Source organism: Chlorocebus sabaeus, chromosome 11 (assembly GCF_047675955.1).
Source record: "Chlorocebus sabaeus isolate Y175 chromosome 11, mChlSab1.0.hap1, whole genome shotgun sequence".
NCBI lineage: Eukaryota > Metazoa > Chordata > Mammalia > Primates > Cercopithecidae > Chlorocebus > Chlorocebus sabaeus.
Window position 1 is genome coordinate 101,357,884 of NC_132914.1, and position 22,444 is coordinate 101,380,327.

Genomic DNA, 22,444 nt, shown 5'->3' on the forward strand with positions numbered 1-22,444 from the left:
TGGTCTCAAACTCCTGACCTGAAAGTGATCTACCTGCCTCAGCCTCCCAAAGTGCTGGGATTATAGGCATGAGCCACCCCGTGCCTGGCCTCAAATTCCTTTTTTATCTTCATTGTCTACTTGAACATGTATTAATCTGTAAACTAATTTTAGAGACAGTATCTGTTAATCAAAGACCAAGTGCTTTTACCAGTTATATAGTGACATACTGCTTGGATCAAGTGGAAAATATCTCAAAAACACACTCATAACGAAGTATCAAAAGCCTTAAAAGTTTACATATTTGGTAACCCAGCAATTCTAAGAATTTAAGAAAACAGTCATAGATGTACATGAGATTCAGTGAAGTGCTGTTTATAACTGTGAAAAGATGTAAATAGTCAAAATATCCAATAGAAGATTAAATAAATTATGATTGAGTCATACAACAGAATAATAAACCAATAAAAATGATGCAGAAGACTATGCATGACCTGAAAAAGATGTTCCCAATATATTGTTAAGTGAAAAAAGCAGGTTACAAAACGGTATGCACAATATGAGCCCATTTTTATAAAAATATACATATTTAGCAAAGTAAACGGACAAATGATATTTATCAAAATATTAACATTGGTTCTTTCAACATAGTAGGATGATTGTTGATTTTGCTTAACTACTCCCCCATTTTTTCCTATTTGAATTTACTATAATGAAGATTGCTTTTTAAATGGATAGTAGGAGATGAGGGCATTATTAACCTCTGATTAGCCCAAATATACTCCTAATGGTCCTTCTGGCAAAGTAAATGTTTCTATTCAGCCTATATCTGGGAAATTGCTTCGACCTTATAAATCTGAGTGTCCTTCAAAGATGATATTCACTCCAACTTCCTTTTAGGCAAACTATACAATAGCAATTTTTGATATTAAAAAAAAAAAACCCTCAAGTTAATTAACACCAAAAAGATGAGAAAATACAAATCCTCACTTTTCAAAAAGAAACAATCCGAGTACATACTACTAAATTATACAAAGTTACATTATCTAAGTTTAGTTTATTGCAAAGATGAAGACAACACACTAGAAGTTGGCAGCTTCTGCTTCACACCGTTCACAGCACTCACTCTGTTCTCCATTTCATTCACTCACCCATGCAAAAGGTCTATACACGCAATGATGTCTGATGTTTCTTGGTTTCCATAGTATAACAGGAAACTTGACATTTCAATTAAAAAGGTAAAATGAAGACATTTACCATCAGACTATAAAATTCCTCTTCTGTAAGAGGATACTATAGTACTTGAAGATATGATTTGAAACAAAATCATGTACCAAATGAAAGGGGCACCATTTCAAGAGCACTAGGACTACATTAAACTTAAATGTATTCCAACATTCTTAAAAATGTAACTCAAAACCAAATCTAGTCTTAAAAAAGCTCCAATAACTAAAACTACATTAACAGGCACGATGAACAGTGTAAACACTGTTAACGGGCACCAAGTTTAACAGGGCAGACAATATATGCTTCTGCATTCACACTTATTCAATTACATTTTTCAAAAAAATGATGCTGCTTAAACTATTAATGTTTTACCAAAAAAAAATAATTTTAATAAATACAGCAAATGCTAGAAATCTAGCTAGGTTATCATGCAAGGTATAACCAAGACAAACTCAAATTTGTAATAAAGGCAACTTGCATTCAAAATGAACTCTACCCTTATATTTTATTAAAAGGGCAAACATCATGAATTAACCCAGCTGCTTACTTGAATTACAAAAGTAACATGATTCAATATGAAAATAAGAAACTGTCTACAAATCTCTGACAGTAATAAATTGCAATATACAATGCATACAGGAGTCATACAGAGCAACAAACTCTCGTACAAAACAAAAATATTTTAATACCTTTAAAATCCAAATTTTTCTTTAAAATCATTCATGAAAAAGATTCTCAAGTCAGAATTAACACCTCAATTAGTCAAGCATCAGGAAGCTACATTACAGCTATTAATATACAAAGATACATCTTTTCACCAGTCTTTCCTTCTGATGTCTCTGTTCCAGAATCACACAGACTCTCGTTTCTCTACACTCCCCAGTCCATCATTTCTTCAGATCATGAAAACTGAATTTGTTGAACACCAGAAATCTAAGATTAGAAAATTTAAATTGGACAGAATTAAAGAAAAGGAGATTAAAAGTACAATATCCATATTACAAAAATTCAGTGAATAAAAAGACAGTAACAAGTAAGTCTCCTTCCCATTTCTTGTGTATCTTTCTAGAAATCTCCTATGGAAATATGAACATATGCTTATTTTTAACTATTAAGAGAACACTATATACAGTTATCTATATTGAGAAAACACAATTTTAATAACCTTCTTTATCAGGTCCTTCATAATGTGTTGAAATTAACTATATCAATAGGTATAATTTAAAAAAAAAATTTTTTTTTTTTTTGAGACAGAGTCTCACTCTATTGCCCAGGCTGGAGTGCAGTAGTGTGATTTCAGCTCACTGCAACCTCTACCTCCGGGGTTCAAGCAATTCTCCCGCTTCAGCCTCCAAGTAGCGGGAATTACAGGTACCCGCCACAACACCCGGCTAATTTTTGTATTTTTAGTAGAGACAGAGTTTCACCATGTTGGCCAGGCTGGTCTCGAACTCCTGACCTCAGGTGAGCCACCCGCCTCAGCCTCCCAAGGTACTGGGATTACAGGTGTGAGCCACAGGGCCCTGCCAATACAAGCAAATTTTTTAAGCGTTTAAAATATAAAGGACTGTACCTGTTGATATGATGTTGTGTAAACCATAACATTTTGTTGTTGACCGTCTGTGGTTATTAAGCCAGCTGGTAACTGGTTAGCTGAAAGAAAAAAAATTAGTTAAAGAGGGAAAAGAACTGTATCCACTTTCTTGGGCTGAATCTTAAGGTTGTACCATTAATGTCTCATTATAATTCTGCCCCATATCAATGATGTAGTCTTGGACAAAATAATAAATCCTCCAATTTTCCATTTTAAAAAATGTTCCCTAAAAACCACATTATTTTATATTGTATTTTTCAATTTTCCTATCTCTAACATGTACCTTAGCTAACTGCCCACTGTAGACAGACTAGATGAAGTTTCTGATTCATGATTAAACTACACTACACCACGATGTTTGGCTGAGAGCAACATATAACTGAGCAGCATATAGTTTACATATGAGAAATATATCTAATGAGAAATTGACTCACCATAGCCCTTTTATTTCACCAATATGACAACATGATACTCAATTAAAAAAAAAAAAAAAAAAAAACCTGAGTTGAAATTTATTTAAATCGTAAGATTTTATATTACAAACTACAATTCCTTAATATTCCTATCTCATATGAATCTTCACCAAAAACTAGGGGCTACGGAACTCAGTCAGAACTATCAATGAAAGGTTATAATGTCTACAGAATTAAACTTTTCTACACTTATCACTCACTGACTTCAAATAAAAGGGCATGAACTGATAAGAACTATTTAAAATAGTGCTTTGTCAAAATACTCAGTGCTGACATTCCAAAAATACCATTAGACACTTAGTATGAATCACTGCTAACAATCTACATGACTTGTATTATAAGAATGCTTACTAAATGCCTCCTCTGTAAGCTCTTCACTTAGTCCATCTGTAGCTGTGACTGCTCCACCAATTCCCTTTTCTCCTTTCATAGCCTGAGGAAGGAAAAAAAAGTCACTGATATTCAAATGAAATTGTCTTCCAAACACGAATGCTTACTTATTGCCTAAAATTAGGAGCTTCTATTATTACAAACTCTAAGCAGAGTATTTATTAACACTTCTGGTTAATTACATATGAAGAATGCTTTCAAAAGGCTAACTTCTAATATAAGCTGTAATCATTAACAAGACAGAGTAATGACCTAGAAAACAAAGTACAGATAAAAATAAATTATTCTAATTCCACACCATATCAAAGGGGTAAGAGAACTCTACTTACAGATGAAGAAATCTGCAAAATACCACCAATATTGAGCTTATAAATCTACAAATGATCCAAGTGATCACTTAAGTATATATATGCCTCTCAGTCAACTGGGCAGTACTGCAGCAAGTTGAGAGTTAAAAATTCCTAAATTAGTTTGGCCAAATACCTCTAGGTTCCTATGATACTGAAGATTTGTAAAAATACTGTCAGGAATTTACACATTCTTTTCCTACTTCAATCATTCCATGCAAATATCACTAATTTAATGGGATTCAAACACTAAAGATATTAAGAATATATTTTGAAAGTAATGTGAATCTGACACCTAAGTTGGCATGTGGAAATAAATATGCTAAACTCAACTCCTTTTCCCAAAATCCATTCCTACAAGCAAAGATAAACCTAAGAATAGATGCATTCAATCAATAATAAGAAAGACATGATTATACCTTCCTCTTTTTATTATCTATAAGACTCCAACCTTACTACTTTTAATGCTACTTCTTTTAAATTAACAATAGCAGCAAGAAGTAACATTAATGAGCACTGAACATTATTTATTTAGTCCCATCAATAATTCTATGATATAGGTACTCATTAGCCTCATTTTATAGAAGAGGAAACCAAGGCCTAAAGTAATTAAATAATCTGTCCAAGGCCACAGAATTTGCATGTGGCAGAGCTGGGCTTCAGCCTCCTGGTAGTCTGAATCCAAAGTCTGTGCTTTAAATCATTATATAACTATGCTATAGTTAGTAATAAACAAAGGGAAAAAGAAAGGAATTACTATTTAAGTACTGTAATATAAGTCAGTGATCCCCAAACCCCAGGCTGCAGACTGATGAGGGTCCGTGGCCTGTTAAGAACCCGGCCACACAGCAGGAGGTGAGGGTCTGGTAATCCAGCATTACCACCCAAGCTCCGCCTCCGGTCAGATCAGTGGCCATGTTAGATTCTCATAGGTGCTCGAACCCTATTGTGAACTGTGCATGCAAGGGATCTAGGCTATGCATTCCTTATGAGACTCTAACTAATGCCTGATAATCTGAGGTGGAACAGTTTCATCCTGAAGCCATCTGCCCCTCGCACCCCTCCCCTGACCCCAGTCCATGGAAAAATTGCTCTCCGCAAAACAGGTCCCTGGTGCCAAAAAGGTTGGGGACTGCTGATATAAGCAATTAAATAATTCTGAGAAATGTTACATAATTTACTACAAAATGAATTTTTTAAACAAATAATACATTTAAAAAGTTGAAGTAAATAACATCTCTTATTTTCTTAAAAGCACAAAGGGGGCCGGGAATGGTGGCTCACACCTGTAATCCCAGTACTTTGGGAGGCCTAGGCAGGTAGATTACCTGAGGTCAGGAGTTTGAGACCAGCCCGGCCAACATGGTGAAACCCCGTCTCTACTAAAAATACAAAACTTAGCCGGGCATGGTGGCACATGCCTGTAGTCCCAGCTACTCGGGAGGCTGAGGCAGGAGAGTTGCTTGAACCCAGGAGGCAGAGGTTGCAATGAGCCGAGATCTTGCCACTGCACTCCAGCCTGGACAACAGAGCGATACTCCATCTCAAAAAAATAAAAAAAGAAGGAGGAAATAAAAAAGCACAATGGGAGACATTTTATTTACCTCTCTGAATTTCTGAAGGTATAATTTCAGAGGTTCCACGTAACTGTCAAAGCCTAAGGTAGACATAGCAAAGAGAATATCTTCTCCATTGATTGTTTTCCGTTTCTCTTGATGGCACCTTTCGCTTGCCTCAGATGTTATAAAGCTGATGAACTCACTCACACACTCTTGAACACATTCTTTGGCATCTTTTGCAATCTGAAGAGAAAATCATAGGTAAATTACAGAAACTATAACCATCACCTTCCTAACAACCTACAAAAATAAAAGCCTATTCAGAAGAACACATCTTCACCTGATGACTATTTAATCTCGTAAATATATGTTGTAACATTAACACAATGTGTGCTATCAAAAGTCCACACCTGAGTCACAATAAAAACTAAAATACAACTGAAAGAAGCCTTGACAACTATTTACAGAAAACAAGTCTAATTTAGATATAAAAGAGCACCAGGCACGGTGACTCATGCCTGTAATCCCAGCACTTTGGGAGGCTGAGGTGGGCGGATCACCTGAGGTCAGGAGTTCGAGATCAACCTGGCCAACATGGCGAAACCCCATCTCTACTAAAAAATTACCTGAGCATGGTGGCGGGTGCCTGTAATTGCTGTTACTCAGGAGGCTGAGGCAGGAGAATTGCTTGAACCCAGGAGGCAGAGGTTGCAGTGAGCTGAGATTAAGCCACTGCACTCCAGCCTAGGCAAAAAGAGTGAGACTCCGTCTCAAAAAAAAATTTTTAAATATTTAAAAAGATATAAAACAGCAATCACTGGATGTTCCTACCACCCCACAGAGGATGAAAACTCTTACTAACCCAGTACCCCTGGAAAACCAATTCCACCATGCATATTTTGTGGGTGACTTAGGTACCACTTCTCTGCCCTAGCAGAGAAGTCAATTCACAAAAAGCTTGGAAAAGAGAGAAATAATAATATATGGTGACTGACTTTTTTATTATTTGGGATACACAGTGTCAGATACAGGTTTTGAGTTTACTAAAAAGCCTGCCTAAAGCAGCACACATCTGCCACTTCATTATAAAAACAATTTTTCCCTTAAGGGTCTGGGGGTCTAAAAATGAAACTCCAAAGGATTAATCAAGCAACTGCAAAACCACCTGTAACAGCAATACCACTCAAAATCCCTGCTGAAACACAGTCTTTCACTGCCATGCCTATTTTACATACTGGAGAAAGTAAGCAAGAACTGCACAAATGCAGTCAAGCAAGATGATATAATGTGAGCCACATATGTAAGTTTAGATTCTCTAGTAGCCATATCAAAAAAAAAGTAAAATTAATTTTAATATATTTAACCCAATATATCAAAATTATTACCATTTAAACATAGAATCAATTTTTAAATGAGAAATTTTAATTCTTTTCTTCATACTAAGTCTTCAAAATCTGGTGTTTCAAATTTGCAGCACATCTCCCTTCAGACCAGCCACATTTCAGGTACTTCTGAGCACATGGCTTGTGGCTACGGTACTGACCAGTGGCAGCCATAGCCTATGTAAGCAATAATCAGCATTTGTGCTTTTTTTCCCTTGAAACATAAGGACAAAATTCTCAAACTGAAAGTTCTAGGCTTAGTGATGTATTTTAATAGTATATTTATTTGCAAGCTTTATTACTTCCATAAGTCTTTTTAAACTATAAAATGACAGAAAAATTACCAATAGAAAATGATATAAAACATGTGAATTTTAATTCAGACCAAGTGATGAGCAGTGACAATGAGTTTTTAAAAGTTCTAAGAAGACAAACTACTTAAAAAAAAAAAAGTATCAGTTTAAATGTATCTTAGTATCTATAATTACGTAAAAATAGTTGTTTCCAAATACCAGAATTTGTTTTGGAAAATTCTTATTACACCTATATCAGACCAATACGACCTAAATTTGCTGCAACATTATGCAAGTTACAGCTTCAGGCTGGGTACAGCGGTTCACGCCTGTAATCCCAGCACTTTGGGAGGCTGAGGTGTGTGGATCACCTGAGGTCAGGAGTTCGAGACCAGCCTGACCAACATGGAGAAACCCCGTCTCTACTAAAAATACAAAATTAGCCAAGCATGGTGGCACATGCCTGTAATCCCAGCTACTAGGGGAGGCTGAGGCAGGAGAATCGCTTGAACCTGGGAGGCAGAGGTTGCGATGAGCCGAGATTGCGCCATTGCACTCCAGCCTGGGCAACAAGAGTGAAACTCCGTCTCAAAAAAAAAAAAGAGGTTACAGCTTCATACACCCAAACCTGACAGTTCTGACAACGTACCTATTTTTTAAAACAGTCGGGCCAGGCACGGTGGCTCATGTCTATAATCCCAGCACTTTGGAAGGCTGAGGCAGGCGGATCACCTGAGGTCAAGAGTTCAAGACTAGCCTGACCAACATGGAAAAACCCCATTTCTAGTAAAAATACAAAATTAGCTGGGCATGGTGGTGCATGCCTGTAACAGCTACTCGGGAGGGTGAGGCAAGGGAATTGCTTGAACCTGGGAGGCAAAGGTTGCAGTGAGCCGAGATTGTACCACTGCACTTCAGCCTGAGCAACAAGAGTGAAACTCTGTCTTTAAAAAAAAAAAAAAAAAGTCTAAATTCTATTTTATCTGCCTCCAATAAGTGGGAGAGGGGAGAACATTTAGGGACATGACAGAATTGAAAATGGGACACCATTCAGTAACTGTGTATGTAAACATGAAAGAAATATTTGATTTGCCGAAAGCCTGAATGATTGAAATCAACAGCTAACTGTGCCCATGACCTATGAATTTATGTAGTTTCGTGTTTCCCTTGTAAAAACCTAGTTAAATTTCTCCTTTACATTACCTTTCCCGTTTGAGGTATGGCATTTTTCATTATCCTAGCCACATTTGCTATTGGAAGATATATATCTTGTTCTCTGAAACTTTCTTTTGAACCATTTGTGTCCTCATGATCATTCATGCTGTCCTCAGTATCTAAAGAAATAAAAATATTTAGGTTTAAAGCTTCTTATTATTTCTATTTCAAGATAGAAAAAACTACCAAAAAGATCCACAGAATAAAATCATTCTGGTTCATCTCTTAACCCTTATTTAGGGATTAGGATAGCAAGTCTCTTCATAATTTTTACAGAGCCAGAACTGAACTTTTTTTATTAATTTCAGATTCACTGCCTAGAATGCTTTTTATCCTCTAATATATCCGCTAAAATCCTATTTGCCCATTCTCCAAAAATCTCAAATAACATCTCCATAGCACCTTCAAAAATGATCTTTTCATAAAATATAAGTGTTTCTCTATGCCTTTTCTCTTACACAGTTTTAGAATTTTTATTATTCCTCATTTCTCCTATTAGATTTTTGCTACTTGATGTCATGAATCAGCTTTGTGTTTCCTACAGCTTGGTATAGCACCTTCCACAGAGTAGGTACTCATAAATATTTATTGCATGACTTAGCTATAAAACTTACAGACTGTAACCTATGGCTATTTCAATATTACTAGATTAAGAGGTTGTATGTTTCTCCAAACCCAAGTTTATATAAACTCATTTATGTAAAAGTCTATATAAAACTTTTTTAAAGTTGATATAAAGTTGTCTTATCTATATAAAGTTTATATAAAATTCTATAAAGAATAGAAAAATTGGACTTGAATATTACTGATCCAGTTGGATTACTAATGTAACTAGTTTTTGAACAAAGCTATAGCAGTGATCCAACTGTTCATACAAGTGACTTTGTGAATTATATAAATTTAGCTGTAACTGAAGCTTGCGCAGTACCAATAACATCCTTTTATGACTAAATGCAGTATCCTGTAAGTAAACTGCCCACTCTTCATATGTACTAAGTAAGTAGGCAAGGCACCTAAGTTGATTCAATTTACGTTTTTGTGTGTTTAAAATGATGTTATCAGAATTAATTTATTTGAATATCTGTTTCAGGATGAAATTAATCCCTCTGGCAAGTTTCTTCTAAAAATATATCTCAATTGTTAAAAATTTTACAAATCAGGTCAGGCGTGGTGGCTCATGACTATAATCCCAGCACTTTGGGAGACTGAAGCAGATGGATCACCTGAGGTCATGAGTTCGAGACCAGCCTGACCAACATAGCAAAACCCTGTCTCTACTAAAAATAAAAAAAATTAGCTGGGCATAGTGGTGAGCGCCTGTAATCTCAGCTAATGGGCAGGCTGAGGCAGGAGAATCACTTGAACCCAGGAGGTGGAGGTTGCAGTGAGCCAAGACTGCACCACTGCACTTTAGCCTGGGCGTCAGAGCAAAACTCCATCTCAAAAAAAAATTTTTTTCTTACAAATCAAAATGCCACAAAAGTAAATTATTTCTGATAGGCCAACATAACACTGTCGTTTTGGGGTTTTTTTTGGTTTTGTTTTTTTGAGACAGAGTCTCACTTTGTCACCAAGGCTGGAGTGTGCAGTGGTGCAAACACGGCTCACTGAAGCTTCTACCTCCCAGGTTCAAGTGATTCTCCCACTTCAGCCCCCAGCCCCCTAAGTAGCTGGGACCACAGGTACATGCCACCAAGCCCAGCTAATTTTTTAATTTTTTTGTAGAGGTGGGGTTTCACCATGTTGCCCAGGCTAGTCTCGAACTCCTGAGCTCAAGTGATCTGCCCACCTTGCTGTCCCAAACTGCTGGGATTATAGGCATGAGCACCACACCGAGTCAACACTACCATTCCAATACCTGACATAGTTCAAAGTTAATACTGAATGAAAACCAAAAATAAATCAAAAGTGCAAGAAATACAATAGCTAGAAATTTAACTTACCCTCTAAATAATTATTTTAGTTACCCTATCAATTGATTATAAATTTCTCTTATTTAACATTTAAACAGGAAGTCGGTAACAAATTTCAAAAGAAACTGTACAGGTTTTAGACAAGGTGTATTTTTATAGTAAAAATGTTTTCAAGGACTCATTCTTTTGAAGACTATTTCTAATAGAAATAGCATGGTATGCCTTTTTAGACTTTATCATTGAACTGTAACACAAGACTGTAAATTTTCCTATAAAGACAAAAGTAACCTAAAACACCGTATTAATTAAATGTCCACTTTCTAACTTGCTTCATCTTGTGAATTTGGTTCTAACTGTGGCTTGCTTACCATCATGAGGCTGTATAACATAATGACTTCCTCCAATATAGTCTGCAGAGATTCCTAGTTGAGAAGCATCTGTTGTAGAACTGTCACCATCCATCTATGAGGAGAAAAACAGGTTTTCAATACTTTTCAAAGTACTAACAAACGTAATAGATTCAGCACTTATAAACTGTCACAGGATGATGGGTCAATTATACTTTTCATAGCCTTAAGCTTACTAAAAGAGAATTTGTATTTCTGTTTTAAAAAATTAATTATTTTTTTGAGACGGGGTCTTACTCTGTCGCCCAGGCTGGAGTGCAGTGGCATGATCACAGCTCACTGCAGCCTCAACCTCCCAGGCTGAAGCAATCCTCCCACCTCAGCCTCCAGAGTAGTTGTACTACAGGCATGCACCACCACGCCTAGCCAATTTTTTTGTAGTTTTAGTAGAGACGGGGTTTCGCTATGTTGCCCAGGCTGGTCGGGAACTCCTGGGTTCAAGCAATTCGCCTACCTCAGCCTCCCAAAATGCTGAGATTACAGGCATCAGTCACCACAACCAGCCTATATTTCTTGATTTGGAAACCTTCCCACAATTTGTCCAGGATTCAAGATTTTCCTATCTATCTTCCCTAAGTGATAAGCAGAAGGCCAATAACGACAAGGAAATGAATCTAAACCATATGCCTCTTTCTTTTCAAGTGCATAATCTTCAAATATAGTACCACAGGCAACCCTGACTTACAACCTAATTTATCCCTGGAATGATGATCAGCTTAATAAAGCTGGACACAGTGTCACGCGCCTGTAGCCCCAGCTACTCAGGAGCTGAGGCAGGAGGACTGCTTGAGCTCAAGAGTTCCAGACCAGCCTGGTCAATGTAGTGAGAGCCTGTCTCTTAAAAAAAAAAAAAATCAGCTTAAGTCATCAACTGGAATCTACCTGTATCCATCACTTCCAGCTCTCCTGCTAAACCCTGATTTTCCTTTTGCTCCTGCTGCAAACTTTCTTTGCTTTCTCATAGAAGTTCCAAAATAGACAATATCTCCATTCAAACTGTTACTTGGTATAAGCAGCATGTGGATTCCCTGCATAATTCTGTACCTAGGCAAGCCAAAAGTACACCCATGTTTTGAATGAGCCCATAAACTCTTGATTCTAGTCAAAGGTTAATTTTCTCTCCCCATGCCAAGTCAGGGTCAGGTGTGGCTCATGCCTGTAATCCCAGCACTTTGGGAAGCTGAGGTGGGAGGATCACTGGGGCCCACAAGTTCAAGATTAGCCTGGGCAACACAGTGAGACCCTGTCTCTAAAAAAATAAAAATTAAAAAATTAGCCAGGTGTTGTGGCATGTGCTTGTAGTCCTAGCTACTTGAAAGGTTGAGGTGAGAAGATCACTTGAGCCTAGAAGGTTGAGGCTGCAGTCAGCCGTGATCACGCCACTGCACTCCAGCCTCAGTGGCAGAGTGAGACCCTGTCTCAAAAAAAAGGAGGGGTCAGGAAGATCTATGTATAAAGACAGGAAAATTACCTGCACAGACAAGAATAAGAGTTAAAATTCCTATTAAAAAAAAAAAAAAAAAAAGCCTGCTTAATTAATTTTGCTGAGAGCTAAAAGAATGCCAAGAGGGAAAGTCTGGAAAAAAGTAAATCATAAGCCCTGAACTGGCTCCATTCAATTTCACCAACGTGGCAGATCCTAGAAGGCTTTCTATTTTGCAAATACTACTACTCAAAATAAGATATCCGTGAGAGAAAAAAATTTAAATGCATTATCTGAATAAAAAGTATAGCAAAAATCAAGTGTAATTCATATACACTTTCAGGCTGAACAAAAAAGAGAAATTTGACCGTTCATTAAGGCCCAGGACCCAGTATAAACTTCATGTTATTAACTGTAAAATTTCAGTCCTTGTATAACACATGTCTTCTCCATCTCTGTTGGATTTTTATTTAATATTAAAATACTGGGCTAGTTTTCAGGTCTTCAATAACATGGCATTTCTTTCATACATCTGTTGACTGTGATGCCTAATATAACTGTAGATAGAGACACATTTCTGTAATTTATATAGTTGTTGTAAGGGGGTAGAAAATAGAATTCACAGACCTTTAATAATCTGTGAACATAGGGTACCTATTTGATACTTTTTAGTAGCCTCTAAGAAGTAAAAAACAAAGTCAGTGACCTGATTCTGACTCTCCTACCGATCCCATGAAAATAAACATCCCTGCCAATTAAATGTATTTCCATATAAAATGTAAATAACAATACCACCCTCCCCATCTTAAACTAACACAAATGAATGTGAAACATTGCCTGAAAATCAAATGCTATTTTGATTCTAAAATGCTAACATACTAGGAGAGTATCCTTTAATAGACATGATGATGGATTTTTTTTATAGCCATAAAAGAATGGTCAATTATAATAGCTGTGAGTTGACTAGCTTTTACAATGACCTAAGGAAGATCAAGGTGCAGGAGACAGGACCAAAGTGGTTGTTTCAGAACCTACAATTGGAAACAAAACTTTGATTGGGGTGGGGAGGGCAGGCAGTGGGTTGGGAAGAATAACAGAAATTCTTTCCTGAATGAGTGTTTACATGATACCGTAAATCTTTTAAAATTGGCTATGAGCAAGACACTGTACAAATAACCAAGCGGATCTGGGAGATGAATTACTTTAGAAATATAACACAAACAAAGGTATTAAAGGGAAAAAGTTTAAATCATATTATCTTGTCATGCACTGGAATTAGCAACAAGATTATCATTTGGACTAACAGCATTAGCCTCTCTAAACCTCAGTCTTCCAAAAGTGAAGATGTAAGTATTTCCTAGAGTTGTCAGAATTAAATAAAGACTAGAAAGCTGCTAAAGACAGTGTTTGGCACGTAGTGTACCCCACAGACATTCGATCTCATCCTCCCTCCTTTGAAGAGAAGCCGCACATCATCTGCTTAACTGTATGTGTCTTCGGTTCCACAAGTTTTAGCTTTCTATCATTTCACACCTTCTGTCTTCCTTTCCTCTATCATTCTACCATTAAAATCCTGCCCCAGACTTTAATCCCAGTGTTCTCTATCCTCCTTGAATCTTTCTGATTTATCCTTTCTGCAATTCAAAAACAAATGTTCTGTTCTTTAAAGCTCTATGGCACTTAGTACCTTTCACTCAATAAATCGGCCTAATCTTTGATGCCTAGAATATGCCAGCCATTTGCCTATATATAAGAATGATGGGAAAAAACTTGCTAGATGCATCCCAAAGGTTTTTTCTAGGTCTAAAACATCCTATAAAAATTTATAAAACAGACTGTAGATTTTCAGTAAGCCAGCCAACAAATATTTACTGAGTGAGCGCTCAGTATTTACCAGGTCCATGCTATGTGCTGGTCACGTAGCTGTCAACAACAGACAAGGTCTCTGTCCTCAGCTTGCAGGACAAATGTTACATAACCTGGGAGGCAGGGTGAACGGATAGAGAACAGAGCCTATTAGTCCTTCCAGGACACAGGCTCTGGAATCGAATCACCTAATTTGAATTCCCTGCCCCTTACCATGAGACCTTGAGCAAGCTGAATGAGAACAAGACTTAACCTCCCAGGGCTCCTGTACAGGTTAGGAGCTAATCCATGTAAAGACAGCATAGTACAATGGGCATACTCAGTAAGTGGTATATATAGCTATTAAAATAATTACAAATAATTAAATAATTGCTAGTGCCAAGTACGAAGAAAAACAAAGATGTTTTGTTATGTGCTATGTGAGTTTACTCCAAAAGGGACCTCACTAGTCTGAGGGGTCAAGAAAGGCTATCTTAGGATATGACATTGAAAATGAGACTGAAAGGTGAATAGAAATCAGTCAGACAAAAAGAAAGGTGTGAAATGAACGTTCCAGGCAGAGAAAACCAAGAAATACAGTACTGGTGGATTGGAAGGAGCTAAGGAGGGGCTAGATCAAGCAGTGTCCTGTGGACAAGAGGAAATCAAAGAAGAGTTTTAAGCAGAAGATCACAAACCATATTTAAAAAAAAAAAAAAAAAAAAGATCCCTCTGGCTACAGTTCAGTACAGAAACCGACCTGGAGGGGAGCACAAACAGACACAGAAGACCAGTGAGGACTATAATGCTGTAGTCAGGGCATGACTTCAGGCAAGATAATGATCATTTTCGCATCAGGTCCAGGCGAGAGCGCTGGAGATCAAGAGAAGCAGAACAACTAGACAGCTTTTTAGTAGGTGACTCGGTGACTGACTGATAGAGCTACAGGAAGACCAAGGATAATGCTGGGATTCTTGCAGCTGGAGAGACAGACAGCTGTCACCACAGAGAATGGGAGAGGAAAGGGAGGGGAGTGCTGGACAGCGTAGAGCCTAGCTGAAGCTAATGACTGTGAATTTACAGTGGTGCCAATATGTCCAGTGTGACACTTGAAAGGCCTGATAGAGAATACAAAAGAGAAAGTGTTGGATTTCACCCAGGTAATGAGGCTGGAAGAGCACAGCATGTAGGATAATGACAAGGGGACAATGATGAATCGTTAGACCCAAGGGAATGGATAAATATGGACAAAGAGTGGTTAAATCCCAATAAATTCATTTCAATGACTATTCTGATTATTTAGTTGAATTGACAGAATTATTTTTGAAAATATGATGTGAAATAAACAAGTAGCGGGCTAATAAATCTTTATTCTTTTTTTTGATGTAGCCGTACTTAAACGATGCTAATAATTTGTTCCACAAACAAATACTGTCCTCTTTAATGTTTACATTTATTGAACACTTTCTAAATACCTCATGCAATGTTCACAAGCCTGTGATGCAGGTGAGAAAACTGAGGTACATGAGGCTAATAATTTGCGTGACATGACACAGTAAATGGGACTAAAATCCAGGGCCTCAGATGCCAACTACTCTCTATAGCATTCCTGCCTAGTGTTTCATGTAGTTCTTACACCTATTTCTTTAATTTGTCCCCTTTACATTCTAAGGCTACTGATTATACGTTGAAAGCACTGAAATTAGCTTCTCAAACCAGGATGGTGTTTGTGAGATGGTAAATAAGCACACCCTGGACAACGGTGAGGAGCACTGGCTCTTAGGAGCAATTCAGTGGGTTTGAAGCTTGGCTCCCCGTTTATGAGTTCTCTTTGTGTTTTCAGCTTCCCCATTTTTAAAGTGATGTTACTATGAGGAAGCTATTGTATTAAAAAGTACTTAGCAAAGTGCAAGATACATAGTCAGAACTCGACAAATGTAATCTTAATACTGCCCCCTCAAATACGGTTCTCATTATTCTTCCAGGCAGAGATTCCTCTCTCTTAATTTACCCTTTTATCTGTTTTCTGGGTTACATTCATTTTATCTCTCTGAGGATAAGAAATAATACAAAGATTCCTCTTCTCTAATGTATCTTCGATCCTCCTTACCAGCTCCTTCACTCTTCCTTAAACATGCTTAGTCTCCCTCATTAAGCACACAGAAGTACACAGAGATATATAAAATCTTAATTCTGCCCCATACCCTTGCCTAGCTACCATTCTTGCCCTGACAGTTGTTAAGAAACCTCTTCATTCCTATTTAAACTCCTGAACATGTACTTTTTAACCCCAACCCAAAATGAAACCACTCTTCAAAGCTGCCAGTGATCTTGTCCTCATCCTACTTGACTGTTCTTTGTAGTGCTGGCTACTGCTGGCCACATATATTTATGCTTGGAATTCTCTCCTGCTCTGATTTCCAAAGCAATATTCTTTCCTCCCCACCCTAATTGTTAACATCACCCAAGGTTCTCCTTCTCTTTCTTCCCTTATCTTAATGAACTCACTAAGTATCACTTCTATGCTCATACATTCCAAATCTACAACCAATATCCTGCTTGCCACTCAAGCAACCCATGCCTGTACAGCATGTCTAATATCCCATCACTGCAAATTTAAGATATTGGGAAATGAAACTCACCTTCCCCCATCCCCTGCAAGGGGGCAAGGAGGGAGATTTCCCTTTCCACTACCGTAATTCTGCTAAGAAGAATACCAGTCTTTCACGCTGCTCAGCTAAATATACCAGCATCATCTTGGGTTCTTCCATCTCCTTCAAGCTCCACCTCCTCTATTACCTCTCTAAAAATGTCTCCTAGATATGCTTTCCCTTTCCTGTTTCCACTGGATTACTACCCCAGCCCATCTTAACATACTGTTGTAAGGCTAATTTCACCACAACACCACTTCTATACTCTTGAACCTATTCTCAAAGGTTCCTAAAGGCCTCCTGTGTCAAATCCAAACCTCATTTTCGTGACTTCATGTGAGCAGATCGCACATTTAACCTAATCAAACTTGTTTCCTACTTTTCTCTATCTTCATGGTTAATAAAAATCTTTGTGCTAGAATGTGCTTTATTTAGGGATCACTAAGTGCATTTCTTTCATTTTAGGAGTGAAGCAACCATGGCTGGCCCAAAGCTGTAACACGCCCGCCCCAGGTTAGAGATACAGTAGCACATCCAGAATTAAATATCCAGAGGGGACAAGTGCTTTCTCTTTCCTACATTATCCTTTGAGATCTACCCTGGACCATGCACCTCTACTCCCGATCCCCTAAACTTAAGTTGCCCATCCTGCCACCGGGCTTTTGCTTTTGGTGATACCCTTCGCCAATCCACTCCCACCCTCTATTTCAAGGCTCAGTTCAAGGTCTGCAGGATCCCTCTGTGACATTCCCAAGTATCCAGGCCCATCACGCCTTTCTTCTTCCCACATCTACTGCACTTAAGAGTTAGCATTTTCCATTCTGGGCATAACTGTCCCCTAAGTATTCAATTAACTGGCTAAACAGACAGCCCCTTTACAGCCAGGACAGGTTACCCTGTAGCCTCAACAGCACTTAGGGACCCATGGGAAATAATATATGCAAGAAGCTGAAAATAAGGAAGCAACAGGAATGAGCAGAGGTACTGTCTGACTAGACTTGAAACGCATTCATTCTACCAGGCACCCCCAGTATAAATCAGTTATAATTTTATTTCCAGCCAATTACTATTCAAATGTAATTAACAACCAAAATGGTAAAACATACTTACTGTCATGAAATACTGTCAGAACCGTGTTGTCAGTGGTGCTGAAGAATACCTGTCTAAAAAGGTGTCTAATCTTTGTGATTTCAACCTAAAAGATAAACATCTATTAGGACCTAACATCTATCAGTAGTAAAAAACATATCAAATGTATCACAGGCTTTTTTTCTCATAAAATTAAAGAGGGCATGTACAATTTTGACTACGATTCATAATCCATGGAGTGCATGATATAAAATAGTATAAAAAGGCATCATCCAATAAATGTTTGTTGACTTGAAAGATTTATTTTGGAGAACTTACAAACAAGTTAATTCCATGGGGAAAGGAGAAAATGGATTTTCCAACATAACCCTGAATTTAGCCATATTCATCATAAACATTCATTACAATACACCAAATAGGGACCAAATTATATAATACGCAAGACGCCAAAAAATTATACATCTAAATCACTTAAAACATTAACACCCAAGACGCAAATACACCCCTTATCAACTTAATTTTTTGGTGGCGGTTTTCTTACATGTTTCAGAGTAACATTTAGGCATTCTATCACTTAAAAGGAGGAAAAAATTATCTGAGAATATAATGCTTTCCAATTAAGAATCTCAGATTATACTGTAATGAAGATACATTCTGCACTGAGAGGGTATCAAAAAAGCAACACAATCAAGACCCTTATTTATAATTTGAAGCACCACCATTTTTGACTAAAATTGCATCGAAATAGCACTTCAGTCTCACTGTAAGGCATAAATAGCTGAACAAATTAGTATCAATTGCAGTGTTACAAGTTTCATTTCTCATTTGTTCCCTTCTCTTTTTCAAAGGAAACAATTAAATGGGTGACGGGTAGGATGCCAAAACAAAAACACATCCTTTCGGTGTTAATTTTAAAGGGAGAAGACATACTGATACGCATCCAAGCATGAAATCTAGCAAACAGCAGAAAAAATTGTAGCTACTGAATTGAATGTTTTTAATGCCACTAAAAGGGTCCAGGTAGCAAAGACTGCTTGATATTTGCTATAATATTAAAAGTAACATAATTTATTTTCAAATATTAATAGTATCCTCTAACCCCAAACCTGCTCAGAAAAGTCCTTCCTTGGAACGAGAAATGTTATTTTTTTAAAGGGTGTCTGAAAAAATAAGCCCTCAGAACATTTAAAATATGGGAGCTATATTTATGTATTTTGCTTGGAATGGGGGAGGGGGACATGGACAGGGGAGCCACACCACACTCCCTCACCCAAATAGTTGATTCAGTATATATTTAGATTCAGTACATTAAAGAGAAACACGGCCACCTCATATGGTATATATTTTAAGGGCAGGTTGATATATGTAAAAGCTCAAGGGAATGCATACATCTGTTTAATGTTTGAAGAAATGCAAATTTGTATCCAAGAAAAGCAGTAGTCCCTTCCTCCACCCTCCATTCTTTGGCATCAACAACCAGAGTTTTGCATCAATATACAGTAATCCTTAAATTAAGATACAAGAGCAGCGCAGGGAAGGAATAATTTGCCTTTTAAGGAATTTTGGTTAGACTTTCAATACTTTACAAATAAAACCCCCACTGATTAGTGCCACTGATAGTGATCCGTTTGCTTTCATCACTTTATGTTGCTGATTAGTTTCCATACTAAGAGAGATGAAGCCACCCCAGTGATCTGTGGCACGAACCACGGAACTATGGGGTCCATGCGGGTTAGTGGGATGCCATTTTTTTTTTAAAGGTCGCAGGCTACCTAACCTTGTTTAAATTATCCTGTTAGAGTGCTTTGAGCGAGATTATGATTTGTGGGTGCTCTGTAATTCTTTGTTCTCTAAGACTACCGTTCCTTAAAGCCCTGCATATCCTCCCGCCTCCCACCACTAATGATTAAAACCTTAGTCCAATCCGAAGGGCTTCCTTCCCACCTTCGGGGCAAGTCCTGGGACCGCAAGCCGCCAGATGGCTGCATTCTTTGCGCGCAAACCAGACTGCGGGGAAGCCAAAGCCATGCCTTCCTCCCCACGCAGGTGCCTGGGTGGCCCCAGCCCCACGGCCCGGTCCGGGCGACCTGTCAGCCCAGCGAGTGCCGGGAGACCACCCCCAGAGCGCATCCCCTGACTTGCCCGGCCGCCCCGGCCCCCGCGCCCAACGCCTGCCTCCCGCCCGCCGCGCGGCCCTCGGGATGTGCGGGGAGACAAAGCGCCGGGCCCCGCCACAGCCCCGCGGGCGGGAGGGGGGCGCCCCCGGGGGCCCGCGCCGCGGCCGGGGCTACGGGGCCAGGGCCCGCGCCGCGTCTCCCGCCCCTCCGCCAGCTCCCCGCACAAAATGGAGCCGGCCCGGGAAGCCGTCGAGAGCCGAGCCCCGACGCAGCCCCGCGGCCCCTACTCGGCCTCGGGCCCGGAGCTCAACGGCGGCGAGCGGGAGGCGGCCTGGCCCGCGTCCCGCCGCTCCTCAGCCCGGCGCACAAAGAGCCGCGCCGCGGCCCCGCGCCCGCTCCCCGGCCCGGCCCGCTGCGGGAGCGGCCTCGCAGGCGCGGGCCCCGGCCCCGGCCCGCGCGGGAGGGCGGGAGGCGAGTGCCCCCGGCCGCGGCGGCGTTGGCGGCGGGGACGGCGCCGGGAGGAGACGGACATTTCATTCGAGCTAAAGTGGAGTCGGTTTAGGAGCGATCATTGGCCGAAGCGAGACACAAACCTCCAATGCAGCCCTGGTTGGCTCCCGTCTCCAATCGGCTGTTTGGTTGGACAGAAAATGGCTGCGAAGGAACCAGTCCCAGCGCGGAGCTCCGCTTCCAGGACTCGGCCTCCCCTCCCTCCGCCGCGGGCCGCTTCCCTCGGCGCGACACCCTCCCTCCGCGCCGCCCGCGCGCCCGCCCGCCGCGGCTCCGCCCCGCCCCGCCCCCGGCCCCGCCCCGCGCTCCTAGGAGGCAGCAGCGCAGCTCCGGATCCCGCTCCACTTGGCGCGAGGTCTTCTAGGGCCCGGCCCGGGCGCGCCGTTCGGGTCTAGGCGGGCCTTCTTCCCTGTGCTGACCCGGGCCTGTGCCAAGCGGGATCTCTCGGGCCTCCCTCTCTTTGTCACCCCTTCCCCCGCCACGTGAAGGTGTCTCAGCCGCCCGAGCTCAGCCTGCCTGCGCCTGGATTTTTAAGAAGGGGAAACCAAGGGCAGAAGCCGCCCCCTAGGACGACGCGCCCGGGCCACGGGGAGAGTCTGAACGGCGGGGACCTCTTGGAGCGCCTTCAGCGCCTCGTGTTTTCTTTCCTTGGGTCCCTGTTACCGTTGCTGCAGACACAGCGCTCCCTGTCATTTGGTCCCTGAGCTTGGGTGTTTTTCACATCTCATCTAAAGATACAGACCCCTGCTAAGTCTAGCCAGCCTTCACCCTGAATCTTGAACTTAAGATGCTGCATTTTCCACCCACCCCCGCCCCTCTACTAGCTGCAAATTGCCAAGCGGCTTTTCCCAACCAGATGACATTTTGGCTGCAAGAATCCGTGGCCCGTTCTTGCCTCTGTGCAGCCAAGCTCCTTCGCTTTCTCTGACTGCAGTCCCGGGTCCAGCTTCGCTCAGCAGTGACCATCCCAGAGGTGGGTAATCCAACACCACTCACTGCAACTGGAGCTGGGGATGGCGTGCCCTCTGCTTCCACTAACCGAGTGGCCTGCGCCACATTAAACTCTCTAGCTTTGATTATGTAAAAATACAGAGAGATCTTTTATTTATAGAGTTCCCACTGTTTCTCAGAGTATTTAAACATTTCTGGGGCAAGTATGGAAGAAAGGACAAATGAAAGCCCCAAACTGTGAAAAGAGGAGTAAGTAGCAATGCCACTGTCATCAGACAACCTGACTTGAATTCCAGCTCCCCTTCTTACTGGCTTGTGATCTTGCCCAAATGTCTGCTTCTCAGGGTCGTTTGGGATAATGTATACATAGAAAGCCCTTAAAAAACAAAAAAAGTTATCCCAGCACTTTGGGAGGTTGAGGCGGGCGGACCACCTGAGGTCAGGTGTTTAAGACCAGCCTGACCAACATGGCAAAACCCCGTCTCTACTAAAAATACAAAAATTAGCCGGGCGTCGTGATGGGCACCTGTAATCCCAACTACTCAGGAGGCTGAGGCAGGAGAATCGCTTGAATCCGGGAGGCGAAGGTTGCAGTGAGCGGAGATCAGGCCATTGCACTCCAGCCTGGGCGACAGAGCAAGACTCCGTCTCAAAAAAAAATTAAAAAGTTATCCTAAGATCTTTATATAGCATGAATTTCTTCAGTCTCCATCAAATATTTAAAAAGTGTTATTTGAAAAAAAAAAAAATGGAAGAATTGGCATGAGTTTAATTTCTCCCTTTCTCTTTGCTTACCCATAGTGGAGATTTAGGAGTGAAATGATGTGTTCAAAGGTTCAAGGGCAGGAAATATAAAAACACAAGTAAGAGAATTGGGAGAAGGATGACTAATCCTTCTTCCAATTATGAATGGTGAACCAAAAGATGTGAAGATGACTACTTTTCTGAGTTTATCATTTCAGTACTGTGTATCTAAACTACGTACTTCATTCAAATTCCACTAAAAGGTAGTATCAGCTTCTACGGTTCTGCAGGCATTGTACTAGGAGCCCCAGGGCTACAAAGGTGAATGAATCACT

The 22,444-nt window shown here is 40.2% G+C and overlaps 1 protein-coding gene across 4 annotated transcripts; it reads right to left on the reverse strand.

The window, feature by feature from the left end:
• Positions 1-258: 258 nt before the first annotated feature.
• On the reverse strand, positions 259-20,623 carry NFYB (nuclear transcription factor Y subunit beta). Of its 4 annotated transcripts, none has more exons than XM_008004472.3 (8): positions 20,498-20,623; positions 17,809-17,893; positions 10,741-10,834; positions 8,448-8,578; positions 5,615-5,812; positions 3,625-3,706; positions 2,780-2,859; positions 259-2,139 (listed from the first exon to the last, which is right to left on the reverse strand). In XM_008004472.3, the coding sequence occupies exons 2-8, from the start codon at positions 17,812-17,814 to the stop codon at positions 2,107-2,109; spliced, it is 624 nt and encodes a 207-aa protein (XP_008002663.1). In that variant the 5' UTR covers positions 17,815-17,893; positions 20,498-20,623; the 3' UTR covers positions 259-2,106. The 4 variants fall into 4 exon arrangements, with proteins under 4 accessions (XP_008002663.1, XP_008002664.1, XP_037852539.1 ...); XM_008004473.3 differs by lacking the exon at positions 20,498-20,623 and adding an exon at positions 19,732-20,465; XM_037996611.2 differs by lacking the exon at positions 20,498-20,623 and adding an exon at positions 19,701-20,465.
• Between the last annotated feature and the right edge of the window lie 1,821 nt (positions 20,624-22,444).